This window comes from Pogoniulus pusillus, chromosome 6, assembly GCF_015220805.1.
Source record: "Pogoniulus pusillus isolate bPogPus1 chromosome 6, bPogPus1.pri, whole genome shotgun sequence".
Lineage (NCBI taxonomy): Eukaryota > Metazoa > Chordata > Aves > Piciformes > Lybiidae > Pogoniulus > Pogoniulus pusillus.
The window spans coordinates 1,865,416-1,878,878 of record NC_087269.1 but is presented as its reverse complement, the minus strand read 5'-3'; the positions used below and the strand labels follow the sequence as shown (position 1 = coordinate 1,878,878).

The following is a 13,463-nucleotide window of genomic DNA, read 5'->3' as shown; positions in this document are numbered from 1 at the left end:
GCAGGCTGGAGACTCCAGAGATCATCGAGTCCAACTCCCCTGCAGTAGGAGGACCACAGACCACACAATCTAGCACAGATCACACAGGAACACATCCAGACAGGCCTTGAGAGGCTCCAGAGAAGGAGACTCCACAACCTCTCTGGGCAGCCTGTGCCAGGGCTCTGGGACCCTTACAGGAAAGAAGTTCTCCCTTGTGCTGAGCTGGAACCTGCTGTGCTGCAGCTTCCATCCATTGCTGCTTGTCCTGTCCCAGGCAGCAGTGAGCAGAGCCTGTCCCCCCCTCCTGGCAGCCTTCAGATACTTACAAACATTGATCAAATCCCCTCTGAGTCTTCTCTTCTCCAGACTAAGCAGCCCCAGGGCCCTCAGCCTCTCCCCATCAGCCATGCCCTCCAGCCCCCTCATCATCCTCCTAGCCCTCCACTGGACCCTCTCCAGCAGATCCCTGTCCCTCTTCACCTGGGGAGCCCAAAACTGAACACAGTATTCAAGATGAGGTCTCAGCAGGGCAGAGCAGGGGGGCAGGAGAACCTCCCTTGCTCTGCTGGACACCCTCCTAATCCACCCCAGGATGCCAGCAGGGCACATTGCTGTGCCATGGGGAACTTGTTAGCCACCAGCACCCCCAGGGCCTTCTCCTTGGGGCTGCTCTCCAGCAGTCACCTCCCAGCCTGTCCTGCTGCAGTTTGTTCTCCCTCCCCAGGTGCAGGACTCTGCACTTGTCCTTGTTGAGCCTCACCTGGTTCCTCTGTGCCCAGATCTCAGCCTGCCCAGGGCTCTCTAGCCAAGCTCTCAGCTTGTCCAGGTCTCTCTGGATGGCCTCACAGCCTGCAGCTGTCTCAGCCAAGCCTCCCAGCTGGTCTAGGCTGGGTGTTAGGAGGAAGTTGTTGGCAGAGAGAGTGATTGGCACTGGAATGGGCTGCCCAGGGAGGTGGTGGAGTGGCCGTGGCTGGAGGTGTTGCAGCCAAGCCTGGCTGGGGCACTTAGTGCCATGGTCTGGTTGGTTGGGCAGGGCTGGGTGCTAGGCTGGGCTGGCTGAGCCTGGAGCTCTCTGCCAACCTGCTTGGTTCTATGACCTGGCCTCAATGATCACCACTCTTTGAACTCTCTCTTGTAACCATGCATGCCTATCCTGGCATGGTTTCTCTGCTCAGAGTGGAGAAGGAGCTACTCTGCTGTGCAGGAAGGCCCCAGTGAAATGAGCTTCATAGCACTAGGACAACTCTTTTGGCACAGTCCTCCTCAGCACCTTTCAGCTGTGTCAGGAGCCAGCTGTACTGGTGGCTTGCCAGGTTATTTCAACACCTTTATGTAGCCTCCAGCTCCAAAAATCAAGAGCTGTGCTTACCTCTGACATGCTTGGATGCTTTCCCCACGGTTAGCATGGTAATTGTTTTGACCAACCAGCACCTTGCTGCTTCCAGTAATGGGTGCTGAGCTTCCCTGAAGGTTTCCAAGGAGATAGACAGCTCAGATCATTAATAATGTTGTTATTAATGTCACTAATTCTTGCAGTGATGAGCCCATGATTTACAGGATCAAGTAGGGTTGGAAGGGAGCACAAGGAGCAGCCAGTTCCAACCCCCCCCTGCCATGCCCAGGGACACCCTACCCTAGAGCAGGCTGCACACAGCCTCAGCCAGCCTGGCCTCAAACACCTCCAGCCATGGGTGAGCTGGGTGAGCTTAGAGCTCTCTTCCAACCTGCTTGATTCTATGACTGGGCAGGGCTGGGTGTAGGTTGGACTGGATGAGCTTAGAGCTCTCTTCCAACCTGCTTGATTCTATGACTGGGCAGGGCTGGGTGTAGGTTGGACTGGATGAGCTTAGAGCTCTCTTCCAACCTGCTTGATTCTATGATTGGCCAGGGCTGGGTGTTAGGTTGGGCTGGCTGAGCTTGGAGCTCTCTTCCAACCTGCTTGATTCTATGATTCTATGGTCTGGTTGGTTGGGCAGGGCTGGGTGCTAGGTTGGGCTGGGTGAGCTTGGAGCTCTCTTCCAACCTGCTTGATTCTATGATTCAAGTGAGGGCCAGAGCTAAAGCACTGCTCCCACAACCCTAATTGTGTCCACATTTCAAGAGGGACAGAGAAATACTGGGAGGAGACCAATGGAGGGTCACAAACAGGATTAAGGGACTGGACCATGTCTCTTAGAAGCAGAGGCTGAGAGACCTGGAGCTCTTTAGACTGTGTTTGTCTGCACAGCAAAGCACATTTGCCTTCCTGCAGGTGATCTGAAGGCAAAGACTGCAGCAGTTGTTATCATCTCCACTCCCACTTAGATCCAGTCTCACCTCAGGCCCCAGGCTCTCTAGAGCTTTGATCTTGACACTGCCCAAAGGGAGCTGTCTGTGTCCTCCAGCCCTGTCTGCAGACACTTCCTGGGGGGGAGTTTCTGCCTCTCCAGCTCCACTTGGCCACTGCTTCAAAATAAGGCTACATGTGCTTGGGCTCAACAGCAAATGTGCAGCAAGGAGCTGTGTGGCAGTCAGATCCAACTAGCAGAAAGGGTCTTCTGGCAAAGCTTTCAAGGCCACAGCTCCCCAGCAGACAGCACAACCTGAGGACTTGCATGGTAGGTGAAGCTCTCCAAGCTCAAGGTGACTTTTGATACTGGGGGAAGCTGAGCATGCACAGAAACACAGAGCAGGATTTTGACCACTGGAAGGGATAAGAAACTGCCCCAGTACAGGCTGGGAGGTGATCTGCTGGAGAGGAGCCCTGTGGAGAAGCACCTGGGGGTGCTGGTGGACAAGAAGCTCTCCATGGCACAGCAATGTGGACTTGTGGCCAAGAAGGCCAATGGGGTCCTGGGGGGGCATTAGGAGGAGTGTGGGCAGCAGGTGGAGGGAGATTCTCCTCCCACTCTACCCTGGTGTGACCTCACCTGCAAGACTGCATCCAGTTCTGGGCTCCCCAGCTCAGCAGGGACAGGGAGCTGCTGGAGGGAGTCCAAGGGAGGGCTAGAGGATGCTGGAGCAGTGCCCTGTGAGGAGAGGCTGAGGGACCTGGGGCTGTTTGGTCTGCTGAAGAGAAGACTTAGAGGGGACCTGATCAATGCTTATAAATATCTGAGGGCTGGGGGTCAAGAGGGAGAGGACAAACTCTGCTCAGCTGTGCCCTGGGATAGGACAAGAGGAAAAGACATGAGGATGGAAACTACAGCACAGGGAGTTCCCCACCTCAGTGTGAGGAAGAACTAATTGACTGTGAGGGTGGCAGAGCCCTGGACCAGGCTGCTCAGAGAGATTGTGGAGTCTCCTTCTCTGGAGACATCCAAGACCTGTCTGGATGTGTTTCAGTTGACTGGGTAGAGTTGGGTGCTAGGTTGGACTGGACGAGCTTGGAGGTCTCTTCCAACCTGCTTGATTCTATGTGTGGCCTGAGCTAGATTGTGTGGCCCTGCTCTGGCAGGGGGGTTGGACTGGATGATTTCTGGAGGTCCCTTCCCACCCCTTAACATTCATAGAATCACAGAATCAAGCAGGTTGGAAGAGAGCTCCAAGCCCATCCAGTCCCATCTAGCACCCAGCCCTGCCCAGTCATAGAATCAAGCAGGTTGGAAGAGAGCTCCAAGCTCAGCCAGTCCCATCTAGCACCCAGCCCTATCCAATCATAGAATCAAGCAGGTTGGAAGAGAGCTCCAAGCCCATCCAGTCCCATCTAGCACCCAGCCCTATCCAATCATAGAATCAAGCAGGTTGGAAGAGAGCTCCAAGCCCATCCAGTCCCATCTAGCACCCAGCCCTATCCAATCATAGAATCAAGCAGGTTGGAAGAGAGCTCCAAGCTCATCCAGCCCAACCTAGCACCCAGCCCTGCCCAGTCACAGAATCAAGCAGGTTGGAAGAGAGCTCCAAGCCCATCCAGTCCCATCTAGCACCCAGCCCTGCCCAGTCATAGAATCAAGCAGGTTGGAAGAGAGCTCTAAGCTCACCCAGCCCAACCTAGCACCCAGCCCTGTCCAGTCATAGAACCAAGCAGGTTGGAAGAGAGCTCCAAGCTCATCCAGCCCAACCTAGCACCCAGCCCTGCCCAACCAACCAGACCATGGCACTAAGTTCTTCATCAACACTTCAGACTCTGCTAAAGAGCACCCAACTCCCTTGATGCTCCACAGTGCCTCTTAGGAGCTGCTCACCTCACACAGGAAGGGTTTTGCTTCGTGTGGCTGTGGTTGGATTTGTTGGTTTCTGTTGCTCTGGTTGGGCTGGCTTTGAACTGAAGAACATCTTCCCCTTCCCCACCATCCCTCCAAGCCTGGTTGGGCATAAAAAGAACTCACCATTGGTGCTCCACGGTGCCCTATAATGGCTGGCTTTGGTCCCAGATCCTTCTTCTCCATGATACAAGGGGATGAGATGGTGAGTGGGACAAGGTAAAGTGCAATTACAACTGTGAGGTATGCTGTGAACATCAGCATCTGAGAAGCTGCCATGGAAAGAGAGAGAGAGAGAGAAAGAGAGAGAGGTGATGGAGATGCTGCTCCCAACCTCCTCACACCCAAGAAGCACAGTCAGGGCACCTTCATCTTCCTCCAGAGGACAGGCTGCTCTACAGATGTTGGTCCTAGTACTAGGGGGGAAAAAAAACTTTATGCTTAAAAGTGCTAAATCAAGTCCTGAGGAAGGTTTTTTATTGCTTCAGTTTGTATGAGGGGAACAAAAAGGTGAGAGAGTTGCTTAAAGTCATAGATGCACAGACTGGCTTGGAATGGAAGGGGCCTTAAAGGTCATCTAAATCCAACATCCCTGCCATGGGCCAGGGACATCTCCCACCAGCCCAGGTTGGTCAAGGCTGCATCCAACCTGGCTTTTGACACCTCCAGAGAGGGAATATCCACAGCCTCCCTGGACAACCTGTGCCAGTGTCTCCCCACCCTAAGTGCCAAGAATTTCTTCCTCATCTCCAGTCTCAATCTCCTCTCTTTCAGATTCAATCCATTCCCCTCATCCTACCACTCCCAGCCCTTCATAGAGTCAGCCAGGGTGGAAGAGAGCTCCAAGCTCAGCCAGCACAACCTAGCACCCAGCTCTGCCCAGCCAACCAGACCATGGCACTAAGTGCCCCAGCCAGGCTTGGCTGCAACACCTCCAGCCACAGCCACTCCACCACCTCCCTGGGCAGCCCATTCCAGTGCCAATCACTCTCTCTGCCAGGAACTTCCTAACAACATCCAGCCTAGACCTGCCCTGGCACAGCTTCAGGCTCTGGCCCCTTCTGCTCTTGCTGCTTGCCTGGCAGCAGAGCCCAACCCCACCTGGCTACAGCCTCCCTGCAGGCAGCAATGAGCTCTGCCCTGAGCCTCCTCTGCTGCAGGAAAACCCAACCCAGGAGCAGAAAGCAGAGAAGGAAAACAACTTCCTGGCTCATGCAAATAGATAATCACAGAGTGTCAGGGGCTGGAAGTGACTTCAAAAGCTCAGAATCACAGAATCAGGCAGGGTTGGAAGGGAGCACAAGGAGCAGCCAGTACCAACCCCCCTGCCATGCCCAGGGACACCCTACCCTAGAGCAGGCTGCACACAGCCTCAGCCAGCCTGGCCTCAAACACCTCCATATAGACATATATACATAAAACCACTTCCAGAGCATCAAGAGAATAAAAGATGAGGAATGCAGAGAGAGCAGGAGCAGTCTCTGCTCCAGGCACAGCCACAAATCCTCCTGCAACTGCCAGCCCTAATTACATGCTGGGACCTCTGTAAGAAGAGGCAGGCAGAGCTTTATTGGCCATGTTTACACCTTATGGCAGCACAACCTTTCCTTTGAAGGGGCTCCCTGGCTATCAACCCCCAAACTTTCCATCTTCAGACACCATTTGCCCATTCTCAACTCCCACTTCTTTTCTAAGTGCTGCCAAATCTTTCCAGGGCTCCTATTTGGCTGCAGGTTAAATACCAATTTCAGTGGTTTGAGGGGTTTGGGTTGTTGGGTTTTTAGTTTCCCTGGAGTTGGCACAAAGGTCTGAGAACATCCATGGATGCCCTGAAGAAAAAAATCACTTCTGAGGGCAGAGAAGGATCCAATTATTTCACACACTCACAACTCAAGAGAAAAACAACCTGGGGGATCAACACAGGCTTGCAGAGCTCCTGGCAAAGAGGTGGGACAGGGGAGAGGCAGAGAAGAGCTTATCCTAGAATCATGGAGTTGTTTTGGCTGGAAAAGACCTCTCAGATCACCCAGGCCAATCATCAGCCCAACACCACAATGGGCATTCAGAGAATCATAGAACCAAGCAGGTTAGAAGAGAGCTCCAAGCTCAGCCAGCACTACCCTCAGTGTCAGAAAAGTCTTCTTTCTACCTGCTCTGAATCTTCCTCTTTGAGTTGCAAACCATCACCCCTTAGAATCACAGAACCAAGCAGGTTGGCAGAGAGCTCCAGGCTCAGCCAGCCCAACCTAGCACCCAGCCCTGCCCAACCAACCAGACCATGGCACTAAGTGCCCCAGCCAGGCTTGGCTGCAACACCTCCAGCCACAGCCACTCCACCACCTCCCTGGGTAGCCCATTCCAGTGCCAATCACTCTCTCTGACAACAACTTCCTCCTCACAGCCAGCCTAGACCTGCCCTGGCACAGCTTCAGACTCTGGCCCCTTCTGCTGCTGCTGCTTGCCTGGCAGCAGAGCCCAACCCCACCTGGCTACAGCCTCCCTGCAGGCAGCTGCAGGCAGCAATGAGCTCTGCCCTCAGCCTCCTCTGCTGCAGGCTGCACACCCCCAGCTCCCTCAGCCTCTCCTCACAGGGCTCTGCTCCAGGCCCCTCCCCAGCCTTGCTGCCCTCTCGACACCTTCCAGCACCTCAGCAGCTCTCTGCAATTCAGGAGCTCACAACTGGCTTCAAGAAAGAGGTCTGGAGGTGTTGGTTGCTGAGAAGCTGCCCAGGAGCCAGCAGTGCCCTCATGTAGCCCAGCAGGCAGCTGTGTGCTGGGCTGCAGCCAGAGCAGGGTGGGCAGCAGGGCAGAGCCCTGGCACAGGCTGCCCAGAGAGGTTGTGGAGTCTCCTTCTCTGGAGGTGGAGTCTCCTTCTCTGCAGATATTCAAGACCCATCTGGATGCATTCCTGGGTGACCTGCACTAGATTCTCTGGTCCTGCTCTGGCAAAGAGGTTGGACTTGATGATGTCTGGAGGTCCCTTCCAACCCCTAACATCCTGTGAGCCTGTGCAGATGCAGAGAAGACCTTGGCATGGTAGCTGTGGAGGCTGCACTGCCCTTTTCCCAAAGCAGAGTGACAGAAACCTGGATGCTTCTCTTCACTGCATCATTCCAAACTGCCCTTTCACCTCCAGCCCCTGTGGCCTTCTGCCCACAGAGCAGCAGCCATGGGATCTGGCTACACCTCCAGACCAGGTTCAGCCACCTTCTTTCTCAAAGAGCATCCCCGTTCCCAACACTGTTGAGTTGCTGCTGTCAGGAAAGGATCCAGCACCACCTGCTGCTCTCTGCTTCCCAAAACAAGAGCTCCCAGCTGCCCCCCAGCCCCCCAGCAGCAAGGCCACAGTGGTACTCACTGGCTTTCTCCGTCCGTGCAAACTGCCCAGCGACCAACCAGGACAGGGCTGTGACTGCTGCAAGGGCTCCTATGTGCAAGAAAGGGGCTGTGGCCTGCAGGACACAAGAGGAGGAGAGGGAAAAAAAATATATAGATCATGATCAACACCTCAGGACCTTCAAAACTCATGGATCAAAGCACCCGAAGTACTTTTCACTCTGGTTTGATACCAGGCTCCTGCAGGCAGCTCCTTTGGGCATCTCTTCTAAAGCCTTTGGCATGCAGGGCACTAGGAAGATCTGCAAGCTGAACGTCTGGAGGGTAGTAAAAGGGGCTAGGAGGTCAAAAGAGGTTCTCCTCCCCCTCTACTCCGCCCTGGTGAGGCTGCATCTGGAGTACTGTGTTCAGTTCTGCCCTCCCCAGCCCAGTTCTAGAGGGACATAGAATTGCTTGAGAGAGTCCAGCACAGAGCCACGAAGATGAAGGAGGGAGTGGAACATCTCTGCTACAAGGAGAGCCTGAGGGAGCTGGGGATTGGAGAGGAGGAGACTGAGGTGACCTCATTCATGGTGATAAAGCTGTGCAGGCTGAGTGCCCAGAGGCTGCAGCCAGGCTCTGCTGGGTGATGCCCAATGCCAGCCCAAGGGGCACTGGGGGGAAGCTGAGGCATAGGAAGTGCCATGGAAGCATGAGGAGGAATTTTTTTCCCCTGTGAGGCTGCCAGAAGCCTGGAACAGGCTGCCCAGGGGGGCTGTGGAGTCTCCCTCTCTGGAGATGCTCCAGACCTGCCTGGATGTGTTGCTGTGTGATGTGCTCTAGGTGATGCTGCTGTGGCAGGGGGCTTGGACTGGATGGGCTTTGGAGGTCCCTTCCAGCCCCTGACACTCTGTGATTCTGTGAAGACAAAGCAGGAGAGCTCTAAACATCACCTTGGAGAAGAGGTCACCCAAAACCAGCTCCCTGGGAATGGTCTCCTTCCAGTAAGGTGTCACCAAGATTTGAGTTCCTCCTGGCCCAGCATGGCCTGGGTTGGAAGGGAGCTCCAAAGCTCAGCCAGCCCAACCCCCCCCTGCACTCAGCAGGAACATCCCCAACTAGAACAGGCCATCCACAGCCCTCTCCAGCCTCACCTTCAGTATCTCCAGGCATGAAACCTCAACCACCTCCCCTAGCAACCTGTTGCAGTGTTCCAGCACCCTCCTGCTGCAGAACTTGCTCCTCACATCCAAGCTCAATCTGCTCTGCTCTACTTCCAAGCCATTGCCCTCATCCTGTCCCTGCAGCCCTTTGCTAACAGTCTCTCTGCAGCCTTCTTGCAGCCCCCTTCAGCTCCTGGCAGGCTGCTATTAGGTCTGCCTGGAGCCTTCTCTTCTCCAGCCTGCACACCCCCAGCTCCCTCAGCCTGTCCTCACAGCAGAGCTGCTCCAAGCCCCTGATCATTTTCCTGTCCCTCCTCTGCACCTGCTCCATCAGGTCCATGTCCTTGCTGTGTTGAGGGCTCCAGAGCTGGATGCAGCACTCCAGGTGAGGTCTCCCCAGAGCAGAGCAGAGCAGAGCAGAGCAGAGCAGAGCAGCAGGATCAGCTCTCTGCATCTGCTGCCAACACTGCTCTGGGTGCAGCCCAGGCTGCCCTTGGCCTTCTGTGCTGCAAGTGCCCATTGCTGGGCTGTGATGACTGTGATACTCCAGACCTGGACACCAACATCCAGAGCATCACCAACCAAACCTCCAGCACCCTGGGGTCACAGTCAGCCTCAGTCATTTCCATCTCAAACTCCACAGCCAACTCCTGGCTTGAGTTTAAAGGCAAGAGCCCAGAAGCTGGTGACAAACTCTTGCAGTGGCCCTGGGGACTCCAGGGGAGTTTGGATGAATATTGTCATGGAATCAGAGAATTGTCAGGGTTGGAAGGGGCCAAAAGGATCATGCAGCTCCAACCCACCCTGCCATGGGCAGGGACACCTCACACCAGAGCAGGCTGCTCACAGCCTCATCCAGCCTGGCCTTAGACACCTCCAGGGATGAGGCTGCCACCACCTCCCTGGGCAACCTGTGCCAGGCTCTCAGCACCCTCATGCTGAACAGCTTCTCCCTAATATCCAGTCTTAATCTACCCATTTCTAGCTTTGCTCCATTCCCCCAACCCTATCACCTCACAGCCTAAAAAGTCCCTCCTCAGCCTTCTTTTAGCCCCCCTTAAGATGATTTTCCTCACTGCCAAGCTTTCTGAGGGTGTCAACCATCCTGGCAGTGGCAGGACACCAAATCCACAACGAGGAGCCTCAGTGGTTCCTTTCTCCCCCCAGAGATGCACCTTTGGAGGCAACTTACTTGCAGTGAAATAAAAACCATCTCCCATTCCTCATCCCAAAGCTGGGCTATGGATGACATGGTCACCACGGTGGTTATCAAGGTGGTCATCAGGCCAATCTGCAAGAAAGAGGAGAACAGTCACATACTGGAGCCCAGCAGCAGCATCCAGGGGCTGGGAAAAGGGAGAGGATAAACTTCTGGCTGAGGCACTTAGTGCCATGGTCTGGGTGATTGGGCAGGGCTGGGGGATAGGTTGGGCTGGAAGAGTTTGGAGGTCTTTTCTAACCTGCTTGATTCTATGATTGGATAGAGCTGGGGGATAGATTGGGCTGGATGAGCTTGGAGCTCTCTTCCAACCTGCTTGATTCTATGATTGGATAGAGCTGGGGGATAGATTGGGCTGGATGAGCTTGGAGCTCTCTTCCAACCTGCTTGATTCTATGATTGGACAGGACTGGGTGCTAGGTTGGGCTGGCTGAGCTTGGAGCTCTCTTCCAACCTGCTTGATTCTATGATTCTGTGTGTCATGAAAAGGTCTAAATCAAGCAGCTAAGGCTTGTGTGCTGTCTCCTCTTTTCCACCACTCCATACTCCATAGAATCAGAGAGTGGCTCAGGTTGGAAGGGATCTCAGAGATCACAGGCTCACAGGATATTAGGCACCCAAGGAGATGATCCAGTCCAACCCCTGCCAGAGCAGGACCACACAATGTAGCTCAGGTCACACAGGAACACATCCAGACAGGCCTGGAAAGGCTCCAGAGAAGGAGACTCCACAGCCTCTCTGGGCAGCCTGTGCCAGGGCTCTGGGACCCTTACAGGAAAGAAGTTCCTCCTTGTGCTGAGCTGGAACCTGCTGTGCTGCAGCTTCCATCCATTGCTGCTTGTCCTGTCCCAGACAGCAGTGAGCAGAGCCTGTCCCCCTCTCCTGACCCCCAGCCCTCAGAGATTTATGAACATTTATTCCATCCCCCCTCATTCTTCTGTTCTCCAAACTAAGCAGCCCCAGGCCCCTCAGCCTCTCCTCATCAGCCATGCCCTCCAGTCCCCTCATCATCCTCCTAGCCCTCCGCTGGACCCTCTCCAGCAGATCCCTGTCCCTCTTCAACTCTGGAGCCCAAAACTGCAGGCAATACTGAAGATGAGGTCTCAGCAGGGCAGAGCAGAGGGGCAGGAGAACCTCCCTTGACCTGCTGGACACACTCTGCTTAATGCAGCCCAGGATCCCATTGGCCTTCTTAGCCACCAGGGACCATTGCTGTGCCATGCATGTTCTCCACCAGCACTCCCAGGTCCCTCTCTACAGGGCTGCTCTCCAGCAGTCACCTCCCAACTTATACTGGTGCAGTTGATCACCTCCCACCTGTACTGGTACAGAGATGATCTACTCCAACCTTCCTGCTGTGCTCAGGGACACTTCTCAACAAGACTCAGTTGCTCAAGGCCTCATCCAAGCTGGCTTTGAACACCCCCAGGGAGGAGGCAGTCACAGACTCCACATCTCCTTTCTCTGTTTCTTGACACCAGTCACAGAAGGTCAGGGGCTGGAAGGGACCTCCAAAGCTCACCCAGTCCAAACCCCCTGCCAGAGCAGCATCACCTACACCACATCACACAGCAACACACCCAGGTGAGGTTTGAGTATCTCCAGAGAGGGAGACTCCACAGCCCCCCTGGGCAGCCTGTTCCAGGCTTCTGGCAACCTCACAGGGAAAAAATCCTCCTTAGGTTGACATGGAACCTTCTGTGCCTCAGCTTCCCCCCAGTGCCCCTTGGGTTGGCATTGGGCATCACCCAGCAGAGCCTGGCTGCAGCCTCTGGGCACTCAGCCTGCACAGCTTCATCACCATGAATGAAGTGACCTCTCAGTCTCCTCCTCTCCAAGCCCCAGCTCCCTCAGCCTCTCCTCCTAAGGAAGATCTTTCACTGCCTGCAGCATTTCTGTGGCTCTGTGCTGGACTCTTTCAAGCAGTTCTCTTAGCTTCTTCTTGACCTGAGGGGGCCCAGAACTGGACACAATATTGCAGATGTGGCCTGACCAGGGCAGATCAGAGGGAGAGGAGAACCTCTCTGGACCTCAGTGAGGATGCATGCAGCACAGACATCTACAGATGATGGTCCTGCCCATAAGGTGATGCCAGTGAGGGCTGTACCACCTGCTCCTCAGGCTTCCTGAGCTGCTGCTCACTCCCAAGCTGAGAAGAACCATTTACCTTGTGAAGCCAGTGCAGGTTCATCTGCTGTCCCACAGCTATGTGACATAGTGCCAGGATCTGGGAGGAGAAACCAAGAGTCAGACATGGGCACATCACAACCTTTAAGTGTTAGAACATGCAGAAATACATCATCATCATCATCATCATCCTCATTCAAAAAGACAGCCAAAGAGGGCAGGGCAAGAAACAGGTCTGGGGTGAGGATGGTCCAGCAGACACCACCTAGCTCAGCTGTACAAGCAGATCATCTCCAGATGCTAGGATGGATATGGAGGGAAGGACTTTTGACCTCCAAGGAGTCAGGTCCAAGGGTGCACAGCTGCTGGGACTGCAGGAGCCAGTGCCTACATGGGGCTAAGAACCTGATTCTACCTCAATGGACACCACCTTGAAGGAGCCAACAGCATGGGATGAGAGGAAACAACTTGCATTTGTGGCTGAAGTAAAGATGAGGGCATGCTAAGGGGAGCAAGAGTGGTATTGCACCCTAAGGCAACTGCTCTGCAAGCATGGATGCAGCAAAGAACCTCAGTGTTACACATCCCCAGCAAGGTAGAGCTTAGAAGGGACCTCTGGACACAGGATCATAGAATCAGGCAGGTTAAAAGAGAGCTCCAGGCTCAGCCAGCCCAACCTAGCACCCAGCCCTGCCCAACCAACCAGACCATGGCACTAAGTGCCCCAGCCAGGCTTGGCTTCAACACCTCCAGCCACAGCCACTCCACCACCTCCCTGGGCAGCCCATTCCAGTGCCAATCACTCTGCCAGGAACTTCCTCCTCACATCCAGCCTAGACCTGCCCTGGCACAGCTTCAGACTCTGGCCCCTTCTGCTCTTGCTGCTTGCCTGGCAGCAGAGCCCAACCCCACCTGGCTACAGCCTCCCTGCAGGCAGCTGCAGGCAGCAATCAGCTCTGCCCTCAGCCTCCTCTGCTGCAGGCTGCACCCCCCCAGCTCCCTCAGCCTCTCCTCACAGGGCTCTGCTCCAGGACCCTCCCCAGCCTTGCTGCCCTGCTCTCAACACCTTCCAGCACCTCAGCAGCTCTCTGCAATTCAGGAGCCCACAGCTGGACACAGCTGGACTCCAGGGGTGGCCTGAGCAGTGCTGAGCACAGGGGCAAAAGAACCTCCCTTGTCCTGCTGCCCACACTGCTCCTCAGCCAGCCCAGGATGCCATTGGCTCTGCTGCCCACCTGGGCACTGCTGCCTCAGCTTCAGCTCCTCTCTCCCACCACCCCCAGGGCCCTCTCTGCCTGCCTGCTCTCAGCCAGTCTGGCCCCAGCCTGCAGTGCTGCTTGGGGTTATTGTGGCCAAAGTGCAGAACCTGCTCTTGGCCTTGTTCAGTCTCATCCCCTTGGCCTCTGCCCACCCATGCAGCCTGGCCAGGTCCCTCTGCAGGGCTCTGCTACCCTCCAACAGCTCCACAGCTGCTCCT

General features: G+C 55.1%; 1 protein-coding gene across 3 annotated transcripts in view; it reads right to left on the bottom strand.

The window, feature by feature from the left end:
• GDPD5 (glycerophosphodiester phosphodiesterase domain containing 5) overlaps window positions 1–13,463 on the bottom strand; it is a 145,039-nt gene that overhangs the window by 29,666 nt on the left and 101,910 nt on the right. For all 3 annotated transcript variants that reach the window (XM_064144207.1, XM_064144208.1, XM_064144206.1), the window contains exons 5-8: window positions 12,027–12,086; window positions 9,833–9,931; window positions 7,521–7,614; window positions 4,290–4,435 (exon numbers count right to left, since the gene is read on the bottom strand). In XM_064144207.1, coding sequence (XP_064000277.1) covers window positions 4,290–4,435; window positions 7,521–7,614; window positions 9,833–9,931; window positions 12,027–12,086 — 399 coding nt within the window. The remainder of the gene's footprint in view (window positions 1–4,289; window positions 4,436–7,520; window positions 7,615–9,832; window positions 9,932–12,026; window positions 12,087–13,463) is intronic.